Here is a 23,225-nt window from a genome sequence, read left to right as displayed (position 1 = left end):
TGGGAGAAGAGGCCAACCCCTCCCAGGGAACAAGGTCGTTTAAGGTGGTATCCAGATGGGGGTCGGTCTCTTGGGAAGGGACATGGGTGGCCAGTACATGTGATCCTGTGGGGAAATGCAGCAGCCACAGTCCTCTTGAAATGCTTTTGGTACTGTCTGTCTGAACCCTCACCCTCCAACCCGGACACTGCTCACAGAGGTGTGACTTTTCGTAGGAGCAAAAGAAAAGATTGTGATTCTCAATCAACAGTGATGAGCAGCCATGAGCAGCTTGGCACTAGAAACAAGGAGCTCTGGTCGTACGTTAGCAGTTTTGACCAGGTTATAATGATAACCATTCAGTGTGGTTTTAACTACAGAGCTTTAGAGGCATCAAGTTGTCAGCTGTTTATTCCAGAGCTGTGCAGACGTGCCACAGTACGTCTCTAAATGCTAAGTCAAGTTTCCATCCTTCCCACAAAATTAAAAAATACCACACGCTGACCAAAAAAAACAACTCTGCACTGACCACCCTTATTTAGGTCTTCTACACATAAGGAGAGTAAGGAAAAACTTCATTTTTCATTTCACCTTCCTAGATCCACAATTTCAGATTCGCTTGAAATTTGTCGAAGAAAGTGTGATGAAAATTTATGCCACAGATCTGAGATAATTCTGCTCCATTTATGAGGAACATGGGAGAAAAAATACATGCCCATTTTTTCCCTCATAAAACTATACCACTGGCAATATTAACATAAGCAATTTTTTTAAATTGTTATATTACATTTTTCCTTCTAAAGACTTATTTAAGATATATATTCTAAGGATATTTTTAATGTCTTTTCCTCCGTACAGGCACTAGCTAACTTCCCAGTCTGTCCAAGTACTTTGCTTTGGTCCTTTCACCATGTGAACTGAGATGCAAAGCTCTGAAAGGGAATTGTGGATGCTGGCAGCTGTGATCCCAAAGATCTGTTTCCATAAGGAGTATTTTACAAAGGGCTCAATAGTTATATCAGCCCCTTTTAGTATCTTTATTGATCTTGATGACCGGGACAAGGGGATCAAGTGCACCCTCAATCAATTCACAGGTGACACCAAGCTGTGTGGGTTATCTGCTGGAGGGCAGGGAGGCTCTGCAGAGGGATCTGGGCAGGCTGGATCATGGCTGAGGCCAACGGTGTGAGGTTCAACAAGGCCCAGTGCTGGGTCCTGCCCTTGGGTCACAACAGCCCCAGGCAGCTCCACAGGCTGGGGCAGAGTGGCTGGAAAGGAGCTGGGGGTGCTGGTGGCAGCAGCTGGACATGAGCCAGGCTGTGCCCAGGCGGCCAAGAAGGCCAATGGCATCCTGGCCTGGATCAGCAATGCTGCGGCCAGCAGGGCCAGGGCAGGGATTGTCCCCCTGTGCTGGGCCCTGCTGAGGCCACACCTCCAGTGCTGTGTCCAGTTTTGTCCCTTACTACAGGAAGGTCATTCTGGTGTTGGAATGAGTCCAGAGAAAGGCAATGGAGCTGGTGAAGGAGGACAAATCCTGTGAGGAGTGAGCGAGAGAGCTGGGAGTGTTTAGCTTGGATAAAAGGATTCTTAGGGAGGACCTTATCACTCTACAAGCACTTGAAAGGACACTGTAGATGGGTGGGGTTCAGTTTTTTCTCCCAAGTAAGCAATGTTAGAATAAGAGAAAATGGCCTCAAGTTGCATTGCTCTGGGGAAGGTTTGTATTAGATATTATGAAAAATTTCTTCACTGAAAGGGTTGTCAAGCATTGAAGCAAGCTGCCCAGGAAAGTTTCCTCAACATTTCTGGAAATGTTGAGGACATGTTTTAGTGGTGGATATGGTGGTGGTGCTGGGTTGATGTTTAGATTTGATGAACTTAGAGGTGTAATTTTAAGAAAAACCTAACTATTCTATGAGCTTTTCTGTCATATGGCTGTTTTGAGGCAGGCTGAAAGAAGGCTTAGGAGGTAAATAGGCAAATAAACTTTGCATTGCCTTCAGGCCCAGTTTATCTCTGTGTTGTTGTGGAGTCTGGAGCAAAGATAAAAAAAAAAGAGGCAATCTGTACCTTCCCTCCCCCATGTCAGGAACTTTTTCCTCTTGGTTGCCTAAGTGGAATTCCTAGCAGTGTAAATGAAAAGTAAATAAGTGCATTGAAGATGGATATATGACTTGACTTGAAAAAATGGAGCTTCAATTTGTGTTTTAGAAAAGCAAAAATTCTTTTGAAACCTGTCTTTGAAATTTGAAACCCTTGAAACCAGCATTTTTTTTTTAATGAAGCAGGATCAAAACCAGGAGTGTTGACATAAATGCGAAAGGATGTGTTTTAGAGCTGATACTTCACTTGCCTTAAGATTTCTATATCTTAATTGCCCATGAATCCTCATATTTAATAATCCATATAGTTCCATGAAAACAGTGAGTCTCCTGATGCATATTAGGAACAAAACATGTAAGGTGAATTAAGCAGCAGGGTTCTTTTCTATTTCCCTTACCCCATTATTTGGAATTTGAACAAGTTACAGACAGTTCTGTAAAACAAAATCTGTAATGTTTGCAGCTTCTCTGTATTCTGTATGCTTAAAATCTTATCAAACTACATAATCAGGTCAAACATTATAGTGATTCAGGTTTTCTTGCAGATGCTATTCAAAAATTACAGTCACATACTTATGACTTCCTTATGACTTCACACGAAATGTGACTGACATTATGAAAGTTTCTTGGAAACACAATTGATTAATCATGTTTTTATTCTTGCTTCTTATTTAACCTCCAGTAATTTAAACTGGAGTTTGTATTTCAGAGAATACAGAAGACTGAAAAGGGAATTGCTAGTAATCCATTGTTTTTATTGAAAATGTTGATTAAAAGGTCAAGTAGTCCCTTCCAGACAGCAGATAAACTTTCCACTTTGTCAAAATCCCTTAAAGAAGGTTGTGCTTGAGCACCAAATCCCCTTTAATCTGTAACATATTCCAACATAAAACTCAGAATAGAAATGAAAACTGAAGAAATTACAGTGACCTTTAAATGTGCTAAGTTCATCTAAACATGGACTTAAGCTTCTGTTTAGGTACATCGTGAACCAGTCCCCTTATGTCATACTGGATTGTGCCTCGTGGGCTGTTTGCCAAACATTGCTTCCATGTGCATTCTTTGTGAGTAAGCACAAAGAATAAGCAGATACAGAGCAAGAACACAATATGGTCCTCACAAATCTAATACTAATGAAGATATAATACTACAAACAAAATCCTCCTCCTGGAGGGCTGGCCGGCACCAGTAGGAGAGACTCCTTTGTATGTAAATCAGAAGTAAGGAATGGTAAGTTATAATTACTTAATATTTCTTTCAGATAAGGAAATCTTTCAAGAAAACATTTCATATGCTTTAATAATCTCAAATTCAGTAAACTCAAAGTGCATAATAAATAGCTACAAATTCTTGATGGTTCTCCCCTTAGGTGAAAGCAAACCCTTACTATCCTTTTTTTTGGTTTGGTTTGGTTTGTTTGTTTGGGTTTTTTTGTGGGTTTTTTTGGTTTTGTTTTGTTTTGTTTTGCTTTGCTTTTTGTTTGTTTTTGGTTTTGTGTTTTGGTTTGGTTTTTTCTTTTTTTTTCCAGAACTGTAATGATTTTGCAGACCTTATAGTGTTCTTCTGTCATGCACTTAAGTATATGTTTGCAAAAAACGCTCTTTGTTGAGTCAACGCTTTTCCTTAATAAACAGTTGAACATCATCAGTACTGCTCTTGATCTGCATATTAGCCTTGCAGCACTTGTACTGTCTCCCCATGCTTTAGGCTGGGGACAAATTCTGAACTAACACTTCTCTTTAAGGAGTTTATGACATTCAAAGTTCTTCCTTTTCTTTTTCCATCTTCTTGCCTCCTGCTTACCCCTTTTAGCCTCCCTTTTTTCCCTGCTCCACAGCACTCTGCACCTGATGATCTGTTTTTCTCACTCCCCTGTGCAGCTCTGGCCAGCTCATTGACACTATCATGTCATCCTGTCACTTGCACTGCAGGGGCAAGGATGTGGGAATGAAGCTGAGGTGTTTCTTCTTGTGTGGAGGCGTATACAGAAGAGCAGTAGGGTGAGGAGGAGGAATAGCACCATGCTGTCACACAGGGGCTATGGCTGAGCACCCTTCTGCCTGGCAATGGGCAGAGGAAGAAATGGGCAACTTCAGGAGCGGGTCAACACTGCTAACAAGAATAAGCTAAGAAGTAGAGGTGTGTTATGGAATATATGCCATGTAGGGAGGGCAATTAGAGGACGTGAATATAGGCCAGCTGAAGGTATCTAAGAATCTCACTGGGGCTGTGTTGGAGAGCAGCCCACAGCTCTCTGTGCTGTAGAGCTGCTGGGGCAGCCCCTTTGCAGCGCTCGCAGCCCCCACCCTGCAGTGTGCTGTGTTTTGCCTCCCACACTATAAGCCCCTCAAAGGCTGTTCTCTGTGGTGGTGTATATGCACCAAGCCTGATGAGACTGAACATTAATCAACGCTACTTTGCTCACTTTAACATAAACTTCCCCTTCTATTGTTGCCCTACTTTTTATGATGTGAATAATATCAGACAGCTCCAACTTTTCCAACTGAGTGTGGATAGCAAGCTGCGAAGGGGCCAGGCAGGGCTTCCTGGATTTCTGACGTGACAGGGGTTCATCAGCAGAGCTGATACATACAGAGATGTACAGGACAAAGAGAGCTGTGCAGCAGGATAGGAAGCTCACAATGTGTTTGAATTTCTCACTTGCTCCCTTTCTCCTGTACTTTAACATCAGCAGTGCAGAGACTAGAATTTTCTGAAGTAGAGGACAAACAATTGGATAATGATATCCTAAGGGAACACACAGTGCTGAAAATTGTTGTAGTTGAAAGAAGAAGGTTTTTTTAAAATTTACTTTGGCTAAGTTATTGAGTTTGGGAGTTTGCTAAGACTTTTCCCATAGTCTCCATCTGGTCAGTTTGAGCACTTCCAATGGTTCTGAACTCTTTAAATGAAACAAAGGAACAGATGATACATTCCTCAGTTTGCCAGTCAGAGTCTTCTAGAAACCCAATCTTCCCCAATCTGCAAACTGCATGATCCCTTTTAGTGACACTCTTCAGTTAGGAAAAGTGGAGTATTTAAATTTCTACCAAGACCATGTCTGCACACCAGAGCATGCCGATTTGTTTTGACTTAAGATGTGCATGAGAGAGAATCTGTTCTAATATATGTTAAACCTTAACAGCTGACACTAAATACCTGACTGCAGAGCAGGCAGAGAAACCTGTGAGAGGGCTTTGCAAAGATGACAGCTGTATTGCTGTCAGAAGACACAAATATATGGTCACCACTTGGTGAACATAGAAAGGGAGACAGGAGAAATTTTAAAGTAAAATTTTGCCAACCTCAAAGTTAAGCATCCTGCAGTCGGCAGGACTGGGTGAACAAGGTTGCATTATCTTCATGCATCATCTTCTCTAAAGGGCTGCTTGTAACAGCACTGGACTTGCCGTCCCTTAACTTGCAGAACTTACAGAACTCTTACTCACCTCCCTGAACTTACAGAACTCTTACTCAGCTCTTAAAGCACATCCAGTTCACTTTTGGGGCCATCTTCTTGTGACTGGTAGTAAGCATAGTGGCTTATTAACCTCTGAACTCCATGATCTTACAGGTCCTTTCCTATATCGCTAATTCTGTGATACTATGAATTTAAAACCATTAAACACATTGCAATTTCCAGGGCTCCTCAAAGGGCAGACTCCAGACAGGGTCCTCACAGGTGTTGATTTTGGGGGGCGTCTCCAGGATCTCCAGTTCTGTCCGAGCCACCTCCATCAGTGCCAGTTCTCGGCTCGGGTTCCGACGGCGCTCTCCCCCCTGATCCCCCCAGGGCTCGGCCGTCCCCCTCCGCGCCCCCCGCCCGCCGCCCCGGCCAATGGCCCGCCGCTGGCCGCCGGCCGCGCCCGGCCCCGGGGCCGGCCCCGTTAAACAGCGGGGCCCGGTGCGAAGCGGCGGCCGTCCCTCGCCGCCCTGCCCGGCCCGCGGCCGCCATGGGGTGCGAGCGCGGCGCCGCGCTGCTGCTGCTGCCGCTCGCCCTGCAGCTGTGCCCGGGCCGCGCCGCCGCGCCCGCCCCCCGAGGTAAGGGCCCCGCGCCCCGATGGAGCGCGCTCTCCTTTTCCCTCTTCTGTGGGAAACGCTCTGGGCTTGCGGTGTCCCGACCCCTGTCCTTCGCCGGGAGCCCTGCCTGGCAGCGAGAGGCAGCGCCTCTGCAGGTGCTAGGGGAGCCGGAGCCGTGGCGGGCAGCAGGAGCCGCCTCTGCCCGTCGGGGCGCAGAGCGCGCCCGCGGAGCCGCCCGGACTAGCGGTGGGGACCGGAGGAGATGGCGGTGACAGCCGCTCTCACGCAGCCTGCAAAAAGTGTTTCTGTAGGTGTGCTGGTGGGTGCGTGTAGCATCTGAATAGCCCTTTTCCAGCTGCAAGTTCTGCTAAATGAGAAGTGAATTTCTAAGCCGGGAAAACTCTACTACATAGCAGAGTCCATAGGAAAACTCGTACTTTTTAAACCCAGCATTGCCGTGGCAATATTACGCGCGTAGTAAGTCAGGAGCTGCTGTATTTTAGAGCTTGAGCGAAGTGGGTGGTATTATTCTGCGGTAGCAGCTTATGACTGCAGCCAGCTCGGCTGCCGAGTGCAGCAGTTAGTGCAACTTCGTGCTACTCCAAGAACCTTAAGGCTGCTTGTGGTTTTCGCTACATTTTTAACCCCCTCCACTGCCTTACAGAATTATTTTTGACACGCCAATCAGTTATTACCTAAGATCTAAAAGACAGCCGATCACAACAATATAGCTGCATTTTCAGAAGCCTTTGTTGTAGATCTTTATGATGTGAAGACATTTCAGAGAATTTTTGTAATGACAAGTTGCGTATTACCGGATTAGAAAAAAGCCAAGCTTTCTAACCTGTCAGGGGCAGTGGCCAGCTTTCTGACTTGTCAGGGGCAGTGGCCACTCCACTCTCAACAAGGGATGCTTTCAGCTTCTTGTGGTCAGTGGGAAATTGTTGTGGTAGGGGTTAGGATTTCACTCCTAGTGTCTAAGCCATTAATAATTGCCTCGAAAAGTGCTGAACAGTAGTGGAGTAGTGTTTATATCTACAGCTGTGATTAGGTGTGACCAGAAAACAGCCTTAGAAGGTCTCAAAAAGCTGGTGTGATATGGCAGCAGAGTTAGAGAAAAGAAGGGGTACTTTAAGTTCCATGCTCTCCTGTGTCACTAATTTCGCTCCTCCATGCTTCCTCATCCTAGCACTATCTGTCATGTCTTCTAGCTCTCATCTGAAAAGCCTGCCTTGATGGGTTTGGGCAGATTTCCAAAGTGTGGTTTGCCACTGTCTCACCATGTAGCTCATCCCTTGTTAGCATTTGGCTAGGAGGGTAAGCAGCTCTGTTTTAAAAACCACAGAAGGAAGGTGCAGGAGAGAATTCCTGGTCTGTCTCATGAGCGGGCTCAGTTTAGCCCAGTGGGTATGCACGCTCGTGCTTGAAGGCATGAAGGCATGTCGGAGTTTTCAGTCCATTGCATGGATTAGAACCAGCTGCTTGTGCTTTTCAGCTTTGGCAGTCGTATTCTATACATTTGCTTTCAAGTCTGCCTTTGCACTGAGAGGAACAAAGAGACAGGGTTCTTCAAAAAATGAGATGTCAAATCTTTGTGATCTTTTTTCCCTGTTTCTTCCAAACAAATAACTGTTTCCATAATGGCCAAGAGCTGTCTCTCTTTGCCTACTCTGCTAAGGATGTAAAATGAATTTTCATAGCCTCCTCATTCTTCTGCTAGCTACATTTGCTAGCATATGTGTAGCATTGTACTTGAGGATGGATCTTATCATGTAATGCATCCACATACTAGTCAGTGAAGATATTCCAGGAAAGATTTTGATAACATGGTGCTAAAGGATCTGGCTGAGGCACTGTGCTCTGTGGAACACAAACTGCCAAACCAATTTGAGTATTAATTTAAATATGCAAATAACAAAAATTTCAATAAATGTTTTCTGTAACATTAGACAGATGTTTCACAGTGTTTAGGCATTACTTTTGTAATATTTTGAAGTGATTCTGGCTTAGATTAATGAGTATCACAGAAATTGATAGAAATTCAGCCAATAGACCCAGAACTGAACAAAATGTATATATTTTGTACTATATTTTGTACTGTATTTCATGCTCTCAAAGTCTTTGGTATTGTATTGCATTGCTCCAGCTGAGGAAACACAGCTGAATTTTATGCATGGCTGTTCCTTGTAAAATGCTGTTGCACAGAGTAGTGAGTTGCATTTCAGTCTCTTATGTGGGCAGTTGCTCTACTCTCTCTGCACTAAGTGTGATGAGGCACCCAGCCTTTTGCTTCTGCTTTCCAAGTCCCTGCTTTCAGTGGGAGCAGTGGTTGTCCTGGTATGCTGTAAATCTGAAACTTAATGAAGGAGAAGTCTTTTGACCAAGTCCACCTTACATTTATATGTCTTAGTTGTTTGATAGCAGTACTACTAGTGCATGCAAGTCAAGGGCCTGATACTTTTTGTAGTATGTCCAGAAAATTCTGCGTAGAGTCATGAGATCCTTAGACCAAATGTAAGTGTAGACTTCAGAGATCACTTCAATGACTTCATGAAATGAAGGGAAAATGGTCTTCTTTTTTTCTCCTTTTTTGGAAATAACATTAGTATCTAAATGAGTGGATGCTTCAGAATGAGTGATGGGAGCAGCATGAACCCACACTCTAGTATAAGGGAGCAGGGTTTCCCACATATCTGTGGGAAGGTCTGCGTGCCCATGTGGCTGTTCTTTGAGTGCTCTTCAGTCTTTTCCTGTGCGTAACTTACGGGAACACTGGAATAGTAGGATGAGCTCATCACCTTGTACACAGCAACAGCTTTGGGGTTGTGCTGCATAGACAAGGATCATCTGAAAAGGTCCACCGGTGTTTTTTCAGCCTGGGAAACAAAGCTTATTAGTACAACCACTTGAATCAAGCTAAGGCACAATGTGCCTTTGCTATCTGCCTGGTGTTACAACTCTTCTCTAGTGAGAGCTCTACAGTAGTGTTCTAGAGTAGGAGAAAAATATGGCCCAGCTATGGTAGGCCTGTGGAGTGTCAGTGGTATACAATGGCTCAGTGTGCTCTTGTATTTAAACGACACTTGTGCAAAATCATTTATCAAACTTTACTGCCAGGGTATAATATATATACTGTTTTAATTGCAGTGGGTTGGAATAGGAGATAATCAAGAAACCTAACAGAAGTGTTTATTGAGTTTGGAGATGTCATGGATTTGGGAACATTGAGGAAAACCCCACATCATTGTTTCAGTGCTGTAAAGGACATAGCTGACTTATATATATGTAAAATCATAGACTCTTTGCTGATGCATTGTGGAAAAACTAAAATAAAAATTTGAAAGAGCTTTCACTATGTCTTCAGGGTTTGTGGGTTTTGTTTTGTTTTTTTGTCAGGCCTGTATTTCTTTGTTTTCTTTGCCAGAAAGGAAAGATGAGTCTTATTTGTATAATATATATTCTGGAAACTCAGTGAAGTGAGAAAGTTGTGAACATTGTATTGCTTACCTGGCTTTTTGGCATTTTAATTGGTGTTCTGCAAAAGCTATCAAAGGATGAGCACTCTGAAAATCTTAATGCTGAGTCCTTATCTAATTAAAATGTGAACACAAATATCTGAATTTATGAAAGCAGAAGTAGGTTAAAAAGCTTTCTGTTGAGGTGGATCCTCAGAAGAGAAGCACCTTTGATATCTACCTAAAAACATTTGCATATCTCAATTTGAAAACTAGTTGTTTCTATGTTAGTAACTTATCAATAATTCCTTTGAAAAATAAAAATAGTTAAAATAGTTGCAACAAACTATAGATATTTTGATAGAATTATAGAATATCATAGCTGTAGCTGGCAGGCACCACCTTGTCCACACTCTCTGCATCTATGGGGACATGTTTCACTAGACCAGGTTGCTTGAGATAGCCCTTCCAGTGCCAGGGATTTGAACTTCATGATATTTACAGATGATCATCATATTGATAACTTCTTTTTTTTTTTGGTGGGAAGAGTGTACAATCTCCAATATGTGGTTTCAAATATCATTCTTCTTTGGTCATTATTATATTTAATTTTCTGTTAAAATTTGCTCTTTTTTCTCTCAGTTTTTGATCTTCTTCCTTATTCAAACAAGCGAGTGGTACTGAACTTCTTGCAACAAGCATTTGGGGATCCTATGCTGAATGAAGTTTACTTGCTTTCAACATTCAAATTACAGCCAAAGAGTACAGCCACCGTTTTTGGCCTATATTCATCAGCTGACAACAGCAAGTATTTTGAATTTACGGTAATGGGACGGATGAGTAAAGGTGAGTTGCTTGGAATGTGTATGGTATAACTGGTGTTGGATCCATAGTCACTGGTGTGTGACAGATGAATGTTGACAACTGTGTGATTAACCTTTGTGCTTGAGTCATTCCTGTTGCATAGTGTCACTTTTCACATCCCCTCTCACCCCTTCATCTCCTTCCTTCATCTCTTTCCTTCATCTCCTTGATGCTGCTCTCTCCTGGCCAGGGAAAACTGACCTGACAATCAGCTGGTATCTTCACTTTGGCTGCAGTGCTTACTCTGAGCAATGCTGAGAAAGGAGAAAAAAGACATGGAATATGGAGCAAGGAGACAATTTGGTTTGGTCTTTTTTTTTTTCCTTTTTTCCCTAGGGACAAACACTGGTTCTTATTACCCAGGAACGCGAGGGACACACGCACATGCTGCCTCATGCATATGAAAGGCAGGTTCTTGTTCCAATGACCCTGGAGGTTAGATGTGACTACGCAAGACAAATATTCCTGGCACTTACGAGATCTGTTGCATGAAATAAAGCATTAGCCACGAATCAAAGTAGGAACTGCAGCACTTTTGAAATAATAATAATAGTTTTATTGATCTGTAAACCAGATCTGGGATATACTACAATTTTAAAATTCAGTGAAAGATCATTGATTTATTGATTGATTTTTGTTGATTTATTTATTGATTTATTGTTTATTATTGATTTATGTACATTATTGTTGCTGCATTGACTTCACCACTGCTATAGTAATTTGCTACTGAGTAATTAGCTGAATCGAATATACTGTGAAATTCTACTGAGAAATTTCAGTTTCTGCATAGGGAAATTATTCAATATGTTGCAAAAGAAGAAAAGTATTGGGGAATGAGTTCAATAAAACTTTGGTAATTTTATCAGGTCTGCCAAAATCCTTCTGAGGTAAGGGAATAAGAACTGTGTGTGTGTAGGGAATGGGTAATACGTGGTCACACAGCCTTATCAAAAGTGCCATACAATTCCCAACACTGACTTACTTAATTGCTAAATAAATGATAAATTACACATACTCCCTGTCCCTCTCACACACGTACAACTATGTGTGCAAATGTTGTACATATATATATAGGAACACATGTATATGCACAAATGTGTGAATTTACATACAAGTTTGAACATGTCGAACTGATTTTCCAAACTGTCTGTGTGATTGCATGACAGTCCCTTAAGCCTGTTAGAGTGTTTCTGGTGGAAGGTTACATGGCTTCTTTTGGTTTTGTCCTTGGTGGTTTGGTGTTTGAGTAACATCTGTGTGACAGGACAAATGCAATAATGGCCTATGCATAGGCAGCATGAAGCAACTTGTCCTGTCAGTGACCAGTGTTGAGTAGATGAGGGACATCTGTAACCTATTTGATATAAAGGATTTACCGTCAGGTTGATGTAAAAGATTGGCCAAAGAGAGGGAGGCTTTTTGCAGTAAGACAGTTCATTGGATTTCTTTGCCTCCTTGTTACTTTAGAGCACCTTGGTTAAGGCATATGGCAGTGAGCAAGTGGTGGGCAGTGTTTTCACATGTGATTTCTCTGAAGTGTTAGGGATCCCATATGGCTACTTCATACAGTAAGTTAAAATACATCCACGAGATTGTCATGTCAGCTGCAAGTATGGAGTGTGTGAGTTGTGTATGATCCTCTCAAGACTGAACAGCAATGCTTAAGTGATGAACCAGTGTCGGCATCTCAGCAAAATGCAGGGTCTTCATATCTGTGGTATTTCTCTGCATGTTACTTCTAGTTAGCGCCCAAATCTGATTTAGGGAGCTCAAAACAGACCTTAGTTAAACTTCAAAATGCCACATTTAAGAGTTTTGTTCCCAATGGTTGCCTCATATTATATTTTATTGTGGTATAACTGATAGTAATGTGTTTATAACACCTAAATGTTTATAAAAGCACAGGTCTGAATTACTGAGTTAACAGCTAAACTTACTGTAGACAATTGTGTCTTTCAGAGACAGATAGCAACCATGGATTTCTTATCCTTTTTTAATTATTCTTGTATGGAGCAAACAGCAGTTAGTGCATAGAAGTGTTGCAGTTAAACAATTCTGTGAAACAGCTCCTATTTTAATTAGAAAATTTGTTTCTTAAGCAATTTACGTGACACTCTTATGAATTTCTGTAAAATATTCAGTCAGCAAACATACTGCAAGGGCTTGTATGAGTTAAATCTTGGAGGTGGAGGCTGTGATCCAAGAAAATCTCTCTTCAAAAGCCTACTCTGGTTTACCAGATGCATATTTGGCTTTGGCTGAGGAAAGAATACTTGATCTTCTTTCCAAGTCTGATTGCTCCTTGTCCTGAAACTATTCTGGCAGGGTCTGTTCTGGGCCCTGCTTCCATCTCCTCTTTCTTTCTCTAGCCTACTGTTGTGTTTGGTCACTCTGAGTGCAGGGCCCAGATCCAATTTTATATGACCAGGCATGAGTAATATTCACATAAATAAAATGCCTGCAATGTACTCTCTCTTGCTGTATCTTTGAGTTTGCCAAGAAATGCTACCTTTTAGCGAGTTACTGGTGACCTCATGCACCTTTGCGGAAATCTCAGCTCTGGCAGTGCTTTGACATAGACAGTAGTGAAAACATTCCTGATATTGATCACAGCTGCTGAGGCTCTAGCACTGGTGTAGACTTCAAAGATGGAGACATACCCTGCCCCATTCATGCTGGTATAAATCTGGGGATTTTTTCATCATCAGACTGAGGAACTAAAAAAATTTTAGGGAGCATGTCCCAGTAAGTTGGGAGATCCCCAACAAACAGGTATCATAGCATCAAAGCAATTTTATTAGTAGTGGAAAGATGGGAAGGTAGTTTGTTAAATGAATAGAAATTGGATGGTTTCAGTAAGTAGCTGTTATTAGGTCCAAAGCTAGTATGAGCTTTTACCTCCACTATATCCACAATTTTTGGTTGACTTAGTGTCAGATCATTTGTGAGCTCTCGCTTGACACAACTGTAGCAGCCATCTGTGAATTTCAGACTTTAGCAACAGCCAGCACGTAAATATTTAGATGCCTCATGTCTCTGCAGCTTGATTCCTCATGCACATAACTATTATGATCAGGAAATAAGAGGCTGTCAGCTGGTGATCAGCAGGGTCTTTGAAGATCTGTCTGATTTTGCAGGGTAGTTATGCACTGTCCAGATGCATTCATCTTGTTGCTTCTGCAGATATGCAGTTGGAGAGCCAGGGAGAGATTTTGTGGAGAGAACTAGCTAGCTGATCTTAGAGATCTGGCTCACAGATTCTAGTTTACTATCCAATTTCCTTAGGAAAGAGACTTTCTTTTCAATATTACTCAGCAGGCATTTATTGTAAGAGTATTTGTCTGCTGTTGCGGGCTTTTTTTAATGGTGAATTTTACTTAATGAAATGAGAATTTTTGTCAGGTGGATCAGTCACTAAGGCTTTTTAAAAGAGCTGAGAAAAGGTTTAGTCATCCCTAGGAGTGGACTATGTCTTTTCTGTATTATACTTTGGTTTTACTGAGTGTTTGTTACAGAGAAGTGCAGGTTATTGGTTTGGAAACATGCTTCCTTTGATTTTTAATTATGCATTTGGATGCACTCTTAGACGGGTCCACTGTATGCAGTATGCATCACTAAAATTGATTTTCTAGTTGTACGCTTCTGCTGCAGAGGATCTCTGGGTCTGTCAGATGTGTACATACCAAAGTGCTGACTGGAGGCTGCCTGCTATGCCCTGTGACTTTACCACTTGCATTTTAGCACATTATGGCCTGTAAAGTGACTTTGGTTATGCCATTTAGGGAAGCTTGGACAAAGCAGAGGAAAACTCAGCACAGGCAACAGAGTTTCACAAATGTCATGCAAGCATCCTGCTAGTGCTGCTTCGAGAGTCAATGTCCCATTTATTATTACCATTGTGTCTGCATATGGGATGCGTTTGCAGAAGCGGACATGTGGAAAAATACCAGAGCAATTGCAGATTTCCACAGGATGTTCCTTGATCAGCCTTGGGCTGTCTGCTACCCTCTGATAGTCCTTCTGTGTGTTTTGTCCTAGCGGTGCTGCGCTATCTGAAGAGTGATGGAAGGCTGAATTCCGTGATCTTTAGCAACATCCAGCTGGCTGATGGGAAACCCCATGCTGTCATCTTGTGGCTGAGTGGTCTGCAGCAGGGAGTGAGCACTGTAGAGTTGTATCTGGACTGCCTGCAAGTAGGTGCCATTGAGGACTTGCCAAAACCATTTTCAGCACTGTCTCAGAAGGTGGTGGCAGCTGAGTTGCGCACTCTCCAAGAGAAGCCGCAGGTGAGCATGGAAACTGGGAACAGGCTGAGGACTTAGAGGGGTCACCCCTGAACCTCTGGATCACTGAATTCCAACCTCAGTCCTCACAGCAGCCAAGCTCTCTACAGTAATACTTTAATATTAGGTTGTGAAATAAATGTAAATAGAAGCTCCTGTGGAGCAGGTGAAATCTTAGCTCACATGAACCCTATAATATTTATGCTATTTGTTTTAGACATAATTTTTAGCTTTTTAAATAAAATTTTAAAAACCTACTGCCTCCTTCACTTCAATCTAGCTGTTTTTTGGGATGTAGACTTTTTGTAAGGACTCAGCTAATGCAGTAAGAGCAGCTTTTCAATGGCTTTTTACAGCTATCCTGTATGAGCAATGCTTGTCTGTGTAAGTGGCTTTCCTCTTCATGATATGCCAAAAGACTAAAAAAGACAAAAGAAGGGAGGACTCTTTTGGTGCCAGAGTGAAACCTTCATCTGTTTGACTGCAATAGCTTTTCTTCCTCTGTCTGCTAAGCAGGTGTTGATAAAGCTTCCTGTCATCTCCCTATCAGCAGTCTGAGATAAACAGTGTCTTCCACACCATCTTCCATCATCATTAATCAAAAATACTTATTAGAAGGTACAAAGGCATTCTGCCCCTCAAGGTTTCCCACTTACTTTGTTTCATTACAGGCTTGAAAGTGAGCCTGTTTTTATGGAGAATGACTGATGTGCCCATATTCCTGACATGAATATGTGTACCTGTTTGAGAGGAGAGGAAAAAACCACAGCTTTGGATGCACTTTTAACAAAATCATATGCCACAGAAATATGAGAACTTCTAGTATGTGAGATTTTATTAATTAGAACAGTGAAAAAAAGAGTTTGAAATAAAACCACAGCTATATGAAAATATGCAAGGCTAAGACTAGAGATTTTATACAGTTCAAATGGTAATGGGTGGTCCTGAAGGGAATGGTGTAGGACCCCTGCATGCTTAGGAAATGGACTCCCTTTCTTAAAAAAATTAATTTACTTTGTCTGATATTTCATATTCTTCCCATTGTTGTACCAGAATTGTGAGCTCTGTTTTTCTTGTGAGCCCAGGATACACTAGATGAGCTAAAGCTGGTAACTGGAGGAACCCTTGCTGAAGTGGGAAACCTGCAAGATTGTTTTCTTCAACAAATTGAGCCTGTACCTCAGTACACTGGTAAGGCCTGCAACTGGGAGTTAAAATTATTCTTAATGATACCAGTGCAAGGAAACTAATGTGATGAATACTGAAAATGTAAAAAAGCCTATAGTCAAGTAATAACAATTATTTGACTAAATTATAGCTGTGACAATTTCCTGTAAATGTTTTAGAAATAGCTCTGTTTGGAGATAAAACTGTTGCTGGTGATAAAACAATGATCTGCTGTTTTAGTGAAAGACAAGTCTGTCATGATTAAAAGAGGTTTTTTAGCCTAATTTGTAAGACAAATTTTTGTGATGATAATCTACTTGTGTCAGCTTAATAATATTTTAAGTTACTCAGATTGCAAACAATTGCAGATGGAAAGTAGCTCTAAGTGGGGTACATTGCTACAGGTTGTGTAGCACTAAATGGAGTACATTGCTACAGGTTGTGTGAAAGGAAGATCAATGGAGTAGCAAGACCTACCCACATACTTATCCACACTCACAGTGTCAATCTCTTGTTGAGCACTGGACTGTCATCCCGAGGGGAGGAGCAAGGTGTGAAGAAGCTTGCAGGAGACTAAAGAAAACATTTGTGCCATGGCTATGGAGCCTGTATGTCTATGTGGGAAAAACCACTGAACAGTAGCCACTAGTCCTGCCACAATTTAGCCAAGGCTCAGAGGCTTCTTGCAATCCCCTGTGTTAGGTGAGGGTTCCCGACCTCTCGACACAGAAAACCTGTGCTAGACTATCCCATCTGTAGTCGTTCTAGTTCCGTTCATCTGCCTTTCTGCTGTGAGGGAGAAGAAGGGGTTCACACTGTGCATGGAATATGTTAATATATGACAACCATAGGAAGGAAATTCAGTTCAAGGTTTCAAACAGGATTAATGGTATGTTTTCTCTTGTAACCTTTCCTGTCCCCCTGCCAAGCCCAACCCTGCAGCACTGATAGTTTTGATAAGAGCAGAGACAAGATGCAGAAATTTTGTGAGAGCATCCTGGGTATGCCACATGAATGTAGGCACCATTACAGTGGTAACAAAATCTGGTCTACCTTTTATCTATGTAAATCCTTAGTTCCAGATACTTCTATTTCCTTGCTTCTTAACTTAGATACACTTAGATTAAAAATTAATTTTGTTCTCCAGGCTCTCTGTTTTTCACTAGACCAACAGGCATTCAAGCTTGAAACAGAATGGTAATTCAGTGTTTCCTTCTGCAAAAACTGTCAGCTCTCCCACGACAGGTTTCCAAATGACAAACTTGCAGCTTTCTCATTTTTATCTTTTTCTCACTAATCAATAATGCAAATGGTAATATACAGACAGACTATCTTTCTGTGGCTGCCTCCACTTGGCTTAGACTCTCAAATTCAGTTGCTTTTAACTTTCAAATGGAATTAGTGTCAATAATAATAATAATAATAACCCAACTACTCACATAAATACATCCAAAGTCTACATAGTCTAATCCACCAAAAGAAAAGGTGGGTGTTCCAACAGCAGTTTTAACTTGTCTGCCTTGAACTTTGTTTATGCATCATGATGCCTTTCTATGGCAATGGTATATCAGATAATGTCAATTGTGCCTGCTTCCATGAAAAGCTGGAATGCAACTGTTCAGCTGTATAGCGGGGTAAGACCTAATGTCTTGGTAAAAATCTGTGCTTTCATATTAATTGGAAGATCCTCAGGAGTGCTTTGGACCTTAATAACTGTACATGGCTTTGCCTGTGTGCCTGGTTTTTGCTCATTGCTTTCACAGAAGCATTACCTCCATGTTCAGTCTGTGAGGCTGAGACACCTAAGCAGTGGGATGAGATTATGATGATCAGACACAGGCTGAAGATGTATATTTGGATTTTTGTGTTTGAGTAGGAAATTAGAATGCAAAGTGCAATGGGTTTGGTAGGTGAGATCAGTATACTGCATGTGATCATCATCACAAGATCATTGTGGTCCTAAGGGATCTTAGGAGGTTGTATAGCTCATGTAGGGTACCTGAACCTGACAAAGTATTAAAAAATAAAAAGCTATATTGCACCGGACCAAAGATTCTTTAAACAAGTTGCTGTTAGAGACAATATGTCAATACAGACCCACGGGCAAGAGAATAATGGAAGGGAGAGTGTGGCTTTCTCTGAATGCTTCACTGTTCTCCATGGTATTCAGAGCTCTTGACTCAGTGGTGATGTCTTTGTGCTTTGTATTCAATATATGTTTTTGTCCATGAATCTGTCCAGTCAATTTTAAATGCATTGTCAAGAAATTTATCACATATCTGAGGAATATTTCCTTCTGTTTACTTGCAACCTGCCTCTTCTTAATTCCACATAAAACTTGTACATACAGCTTCTTTGGTGAAAGATTTTAGGCTGCTCAGAAACATTTTTTATTGCTAGCTATCATCTATTCTATAGTCCTGGTTTGCTCTCTGGTCAAGAAACCACAATCTTCCAGAGCTCAAGAAGTTGGACAATGTTCTCACGCACGTGGTGTGATTCTTGGGATTGTCCCATGCGGGCCAGGATTTGACCCAATAATCCTGATGAGTCCCTCCCAACTCAGGCTGTTCCATGATTCTATGGGTGTCATTCTCTTAGAATGACAATTCTGGATTTGAATGACACAGACAGGAGCAAATGTGTTGCTTGAGCCAGAGAGCTGTTGTTCCTAAAGAGAGGAAGAAGCAATAGCTGTGAGGTGTTTCACTGTGGCTGTTGTTTGTGCATGTCTGGCCCAGTTGGCTGTGGAACAAAGCTGGATCTATACTGCACATCCTGGCAAGAGAAAGATGGGGACTTCAGTTCCCAGTTGGTCAGTAATACTTCAGAGCAGTCTCTGAACTTAGTTTTTACTGTGAAGTCCACTCTGTTAATCATATTGTTAGTGCTATGGAGCTATGGAGTAGCTGAACTGGGGAGTTGCCTTACAAGATGTTAGGGGTATGGATGAGAGAGGCTACATGGAAGGGCTAGATAACTGTATAGCTTCATGCTGGTACCTTTTGCTTACCTGCTTTCTCCTGGATCCACTGTATTGTGGACAGACAGTTACTTAAAAGCCTCTCTGAGTACTTATCCCTAAGCATTGGTTATTCTGCTGCAAGTGGGGCCTGCTGTTGGAATTACTTTTAATGGAAGGAAAAAACCCAAAACCAGGTGTATTCAACTGTTTCTGCTCTGTCTAAATTTGCACACAGGGCATGTAGTTCATGGCAGTTTACCTGTTGAGTCCACCTTAATGTTCAGCAGTCTGCAAAACTTAACTACAGAATAGGTCTGGTTTTGATATAGATGCTAGCCAAAAGACACCATCTGAAGTCTTGAGAATTTTTTGCAGGTTTCAACCAATAATGCCTAAATTATCCTTTGTTTTAAAAATAAAACAAGAACAGACCCCAGTATCTGGCCTGACAGCCTGTGCCAGGTTCCACTATGGGATTCTGAAATACCCATGATAATATGTCCTGCTGTTGTCACCTAAATAAAAATATGGCAAGGTTAGGACTAGAACAGAAGCAGGCTCTGGAACAGGTGATTCCTGACTTCAAACTTGTTCAGTGTTTGGATGAGAAAATACAAAGTGAAGTAAACCCAGTGTGTGAGGATTTGGATGGTTCCCATTAGAATGTTTAGGAACAGTTAGACATGCTTTGAAGTACAAAACAATGAGGTAAACATTAAGGGATGTATTTTTCATATAAGCTTTCAGTAGTCACAAAAATAACATATGAATAAACCTCCCTGAAGCTATCAGGCATAATATCAAAATATCCTGCCTGCCTAGACTGTGGAAGAGCATATATTTGTGAAGTTTGTTTTTAGACACAGTCTTAGAGAAGTAAACAAATATCTTCTTCTTGAGAGGTACAAATTCGTAAGTAAGCTGCAAAGAGAAGCAACTACAAGCTGCTGTGCTTTCTGCTTCTTCTCTGTCACTGTCTGAAAGCCAGTGTTTCATTTAAGATCTTAAAATCTCCTGTGAAGATCTTGGGTTTGATATGGTCCTTCCCTATGGCTCATTACAGATGTAACTTTTGGTCTTGTTTTAGAGGTCTTTAATTGGTTACTTGGTGTTGAAGGCTGACTTCTGGTGTGAGTTCACAGTGTGTTGGGTAGATGTTTTGTGAGTCCATACAAAGTCTGCACCTGTCTGAAGCAAATGCAGCCATGAAACTTGTGCAGTGTGATGAGCTGCCTTTGAGAAGAAAAGCCAAGTGACTGTTGCAGTTACTAAAAACACTGTTTTGTCAGAGCAGGCACTGTTGATGTGTTCTCAGAGCTTCATAGTGAGCTTGCTCAGAAAGCTGGGTAACTTCACTTTGAAAAATATGTATGAATCAGTAGTGGTTACAACTGTGCTATGACAGCAGGACCGGGGAAGTAATCAACCCCCCGTACTCAGGATTGTTGAGGCTGTGCCTCAAATCCTGTGTTCGGTTTTGGGCCCCTCACTTTAAATATGAGATTGGGTGCTGGAGTGTGTCCAGTGAAGGGCAACAAAACTGGTGAAAGGAGCAGAAAATGTGTCATATGAGGAACAGCCGAGGCAGCTGGGTTTGTTCAGTCTCAATAAGAGGAGGCTCAGGGGGACTTCATTGCTTTCTACAACCACCTGAGAGGAGAGTATAGATAGGTGGGTGCCGGTCTCTTCTGCCATGCCTGCAGTAGGAGGACATCAGGAAATGGCCTTAAACTGAGGCAGGGGAGATTCAGCTTAGATATTAGAAATAGTTTTTCATTATTAGGGTTGTCAGGCATTGGAGTAAGTTGCCCAGGGAGGTGGTGGAATTACCTGGAGGTGTTCAGATGCTGGCTGTATCTGATGCTAAGCTGATGGTTTAGTGGTTTAGGGGTCACGATGGTAGTGTTGGGTGGATGGTTAGACTGCGTGATCTTAAAGCTCTCTTCCAACACTGGTGAGTCTGTGGCTCTGATTCTGTGACAGGGAATACATTTACTCAGGGTGTCTTCCCATTGCATGCACACATGCTTCATGGCCTCACCTTGCCCTCCTGCCCCAAATAGGTTATCAGAAATACCCAGTTCTGAAATCCTGAGGTTTTCACTCAGGGTTGTTGGTCTCAGGCCTTGGGAGGAACCACTAGCACTGGTGGCCTTAGTTGCCCAGGATAGCCTTAACACTGAAGTAATGCAAGAAGAAAATTTGAGGTAAATACTATGTTTGCTCTGATGATTTCTACAGGGCTTGCATAACAGTAGTGTCTGTCATCTGTGGCTCTTCATGGCATTTCTATCTTACATCTCCTAAATTACCATGACAAATGAACAAAAGTTATGTTGTGCACTCTTTTTCATTGCTGTTTCCCTGCAGGTGATTTTAATAGGCAGCTGATGGGTCAAATGATGCAGATGAACCAGCTACTGGGAGATGTGAAAGACCTTCTTAGACAACAGGTAATGTATAGAGGCTTTGGTGTGAAATCCCAGTTTTGCTCCTTTGATAGAGTCAGCACAGACTTCAGCGCATGGTAAGCTGTAAACTCCTGTGTGGAGTTGTTGCCCTGAAGGCGTGACACAATCCAGAAGGAATAACCGTATGGGTCCTGGTACCCTCTGCTTGCAAGGGAGGATCATTGAATGTGGGGGTGTATGGGGCTTGCTTATTCAGATCCAGAAAGTTTAGTGTCTGGTGAGGAAGTAGAGTAGCCATCCTCGCCCGCTATTAGATAGTTGTGAGTCTGTTGCATGGAGTGAAATTGCATTTGTTTCACTTGCTGGTGGGCGACAGAACTGAAATTGCTGGTGGCACATTGCTTTGGTCAAACAAGGACCTTTGGACCTTTGATGAAGGCTGAACCTAAGTACATTCGTTATCCATATCCTTAATTTTATGGAGTACAACTGCATCTCATTTAAGACCAATTACCTGTGTTGCATGATTTGAGTGGCATCTTGGGGACTAATAGTTCCTTTCTCAGCCCGGTGCAAACTGGAATTATCTGTACCTAAATAACATTGATTTTCTATATTCTCAAGGTCAAAGAAACAACTTTTCTGAGAAATACCATAGCTGAGTGCCAAGCATGTGGTGAGTATTCCTGTTATTGCTGATAATCTAGAAGATATTAGAGTTGTTTTAAAACTAGTATTGATCACATTAGCTTTATGTGGTTTCTAAAAAGTACTTTTTAAAAAATACTGTGTCCAAAGTTCTGGGTGTATTTGTATTTGGACACAAATTTAAAATAGATTTTCATTAGAGAAAAAGCTTTCACAGACCCAACAATCACCTGTTGGGGGATAAAATGCCACTAAACCAAGCAGTGTCACTCAGGCTGTACTGTCAGTTCTCACTCTGACACAAAGCTGTGCTACATGTTCCTGTGGAGTGAGGCACTGTCTCCCAGCTATCTCATGCACAATCTTAGTAGAAGAACAAGGGAGAAGGCATATTCTGCTCTGGCTGGCATTATGAGTCTGAGGAAGATCCTTTGCAGTCCACCTGAAGTTTGTCTGATTCTGAGTAATCAGTCACTGGTTAACAGCAGTAAGACCCAAAAGGTGGTCTTCAGCTTTTCTCTAAATGAAAAAGTGCATACTTTCTAAATGCTACTGTGTGGCACTCCTGCATCACACACAACTGACAATCAGTACAGAAGAGCAGTCAGTGTAAAGACCAATACACTCCCTTACTGTGTGAGATGAAAGGTCTTAAACTCATCAGGCCTTTTAGTTGATTTATTCTCCCAGTCTGTCAGCCTCATCAAAACTCAAGTTAAGCTCTAGGCAGGCTAACCATTATATGTAAGTGCCAAAGGAAAAGTCAAATTCCTACATGCACTTGTACCAAGGTTCTGTACCTGCCAGGGTCTCAGAAGGACCTGTCTTTGGCTAGTATCTGTGCACCTAAGCCTGTGTACTTGCATAGTCCTGCTGTGTTTGTGGGCTGCCTGCTGCTCCTTCTTTATTCTTATTTGTAGACTGTCAGAGATACTGTTGTGAATCCAGAACATTGTTTTTCTTACGGAGTTGTGGTGTTACCAGTTTAGCCAGAGAAATGCTCTATATTTGTACCTTATACTTGAGTCCCTTGATCTGAGGTCACAGGCTTTCAGAGTTGCCTGCCCTGGCCAGCAGCAGGTCTGTTTTAGAACAGACCTAGAAGGAAGACTCCCATATGTATCCAGGAGAAGCACATGAACCTAGACGAATAGCCCCAATTTCCCCTTGCTGGGGACACACTAAGTTCCTGAGCCATTCCTAGGATGGAGCCTTTCAGCCACAGCACAGCTGTTGGCAGCAGTGGCACAGTGCAGGGACATGAAGTGTCTTGGGAATTTCTTCAGAATGCTTGCCAGCTGAGAGCTATGATGAACATTTCTTTCAACCAC

General features: G+C 42.0%; 1 protein-coding gene across 1 annotated transcript in view; it reads left to right on the top strand.

The window, feature by feature from the left end:
• Positions 1 to 6,034: 6,034 nt before the first annotated feature.
• Positions 6,035 to 23,225, top strand: part of THBS4 (thrombospondin 4) — a 39,287-nt gene continuing 22,096 nt past the window's right edge. The window contains exons 1-6 of the mRNA XM_063180212.1: positions 6,035 to 6,122; positions 10,199 to 10,402; positions 14,459 to 14,706; positions 15,789 to 15,894; positions 21,206 to 21,288; positions 21,871 to 21,922. Of these exons, the coding sequence (XP_063036282.1) occupies positions 6,035 to 6,122; positions 10,199 to 10,402; positions 14,459 to 14,706; positions 15,789 to 15,894; positions 21,206 to 21,288; positions 21,871 to 21,922 (781 nt within the window). The remainder of the gene's footprint in view (positions 6,123 to 10,198; positions 10,403 to 14,458; positions 14,707 to 15,788; positions 15,895 to 21,205; positions 21,289 to 21,870; positions 21,923 to 23,225) is intronic.

This window comes from Melospiza melodia, chromosome Z, assembly GCF_035770615.1.
Source record: "Melospiza melodia melodia isolate bMelMel2 chromosome Z, bMelMel2.pri, whole genome shotgun sequence".
Taxonomy (NCBI): domain Eukaryota; kingdom Metazoa; phylum Chordata; class Aves; order Passeriformes; family Passerellidae; genus Melospiza; species Melospiza melodia.
Note: the sequence above shows the minus strand (reverse complement) of the source record. Positions and strands in the feature narration are given on the sequence as shown.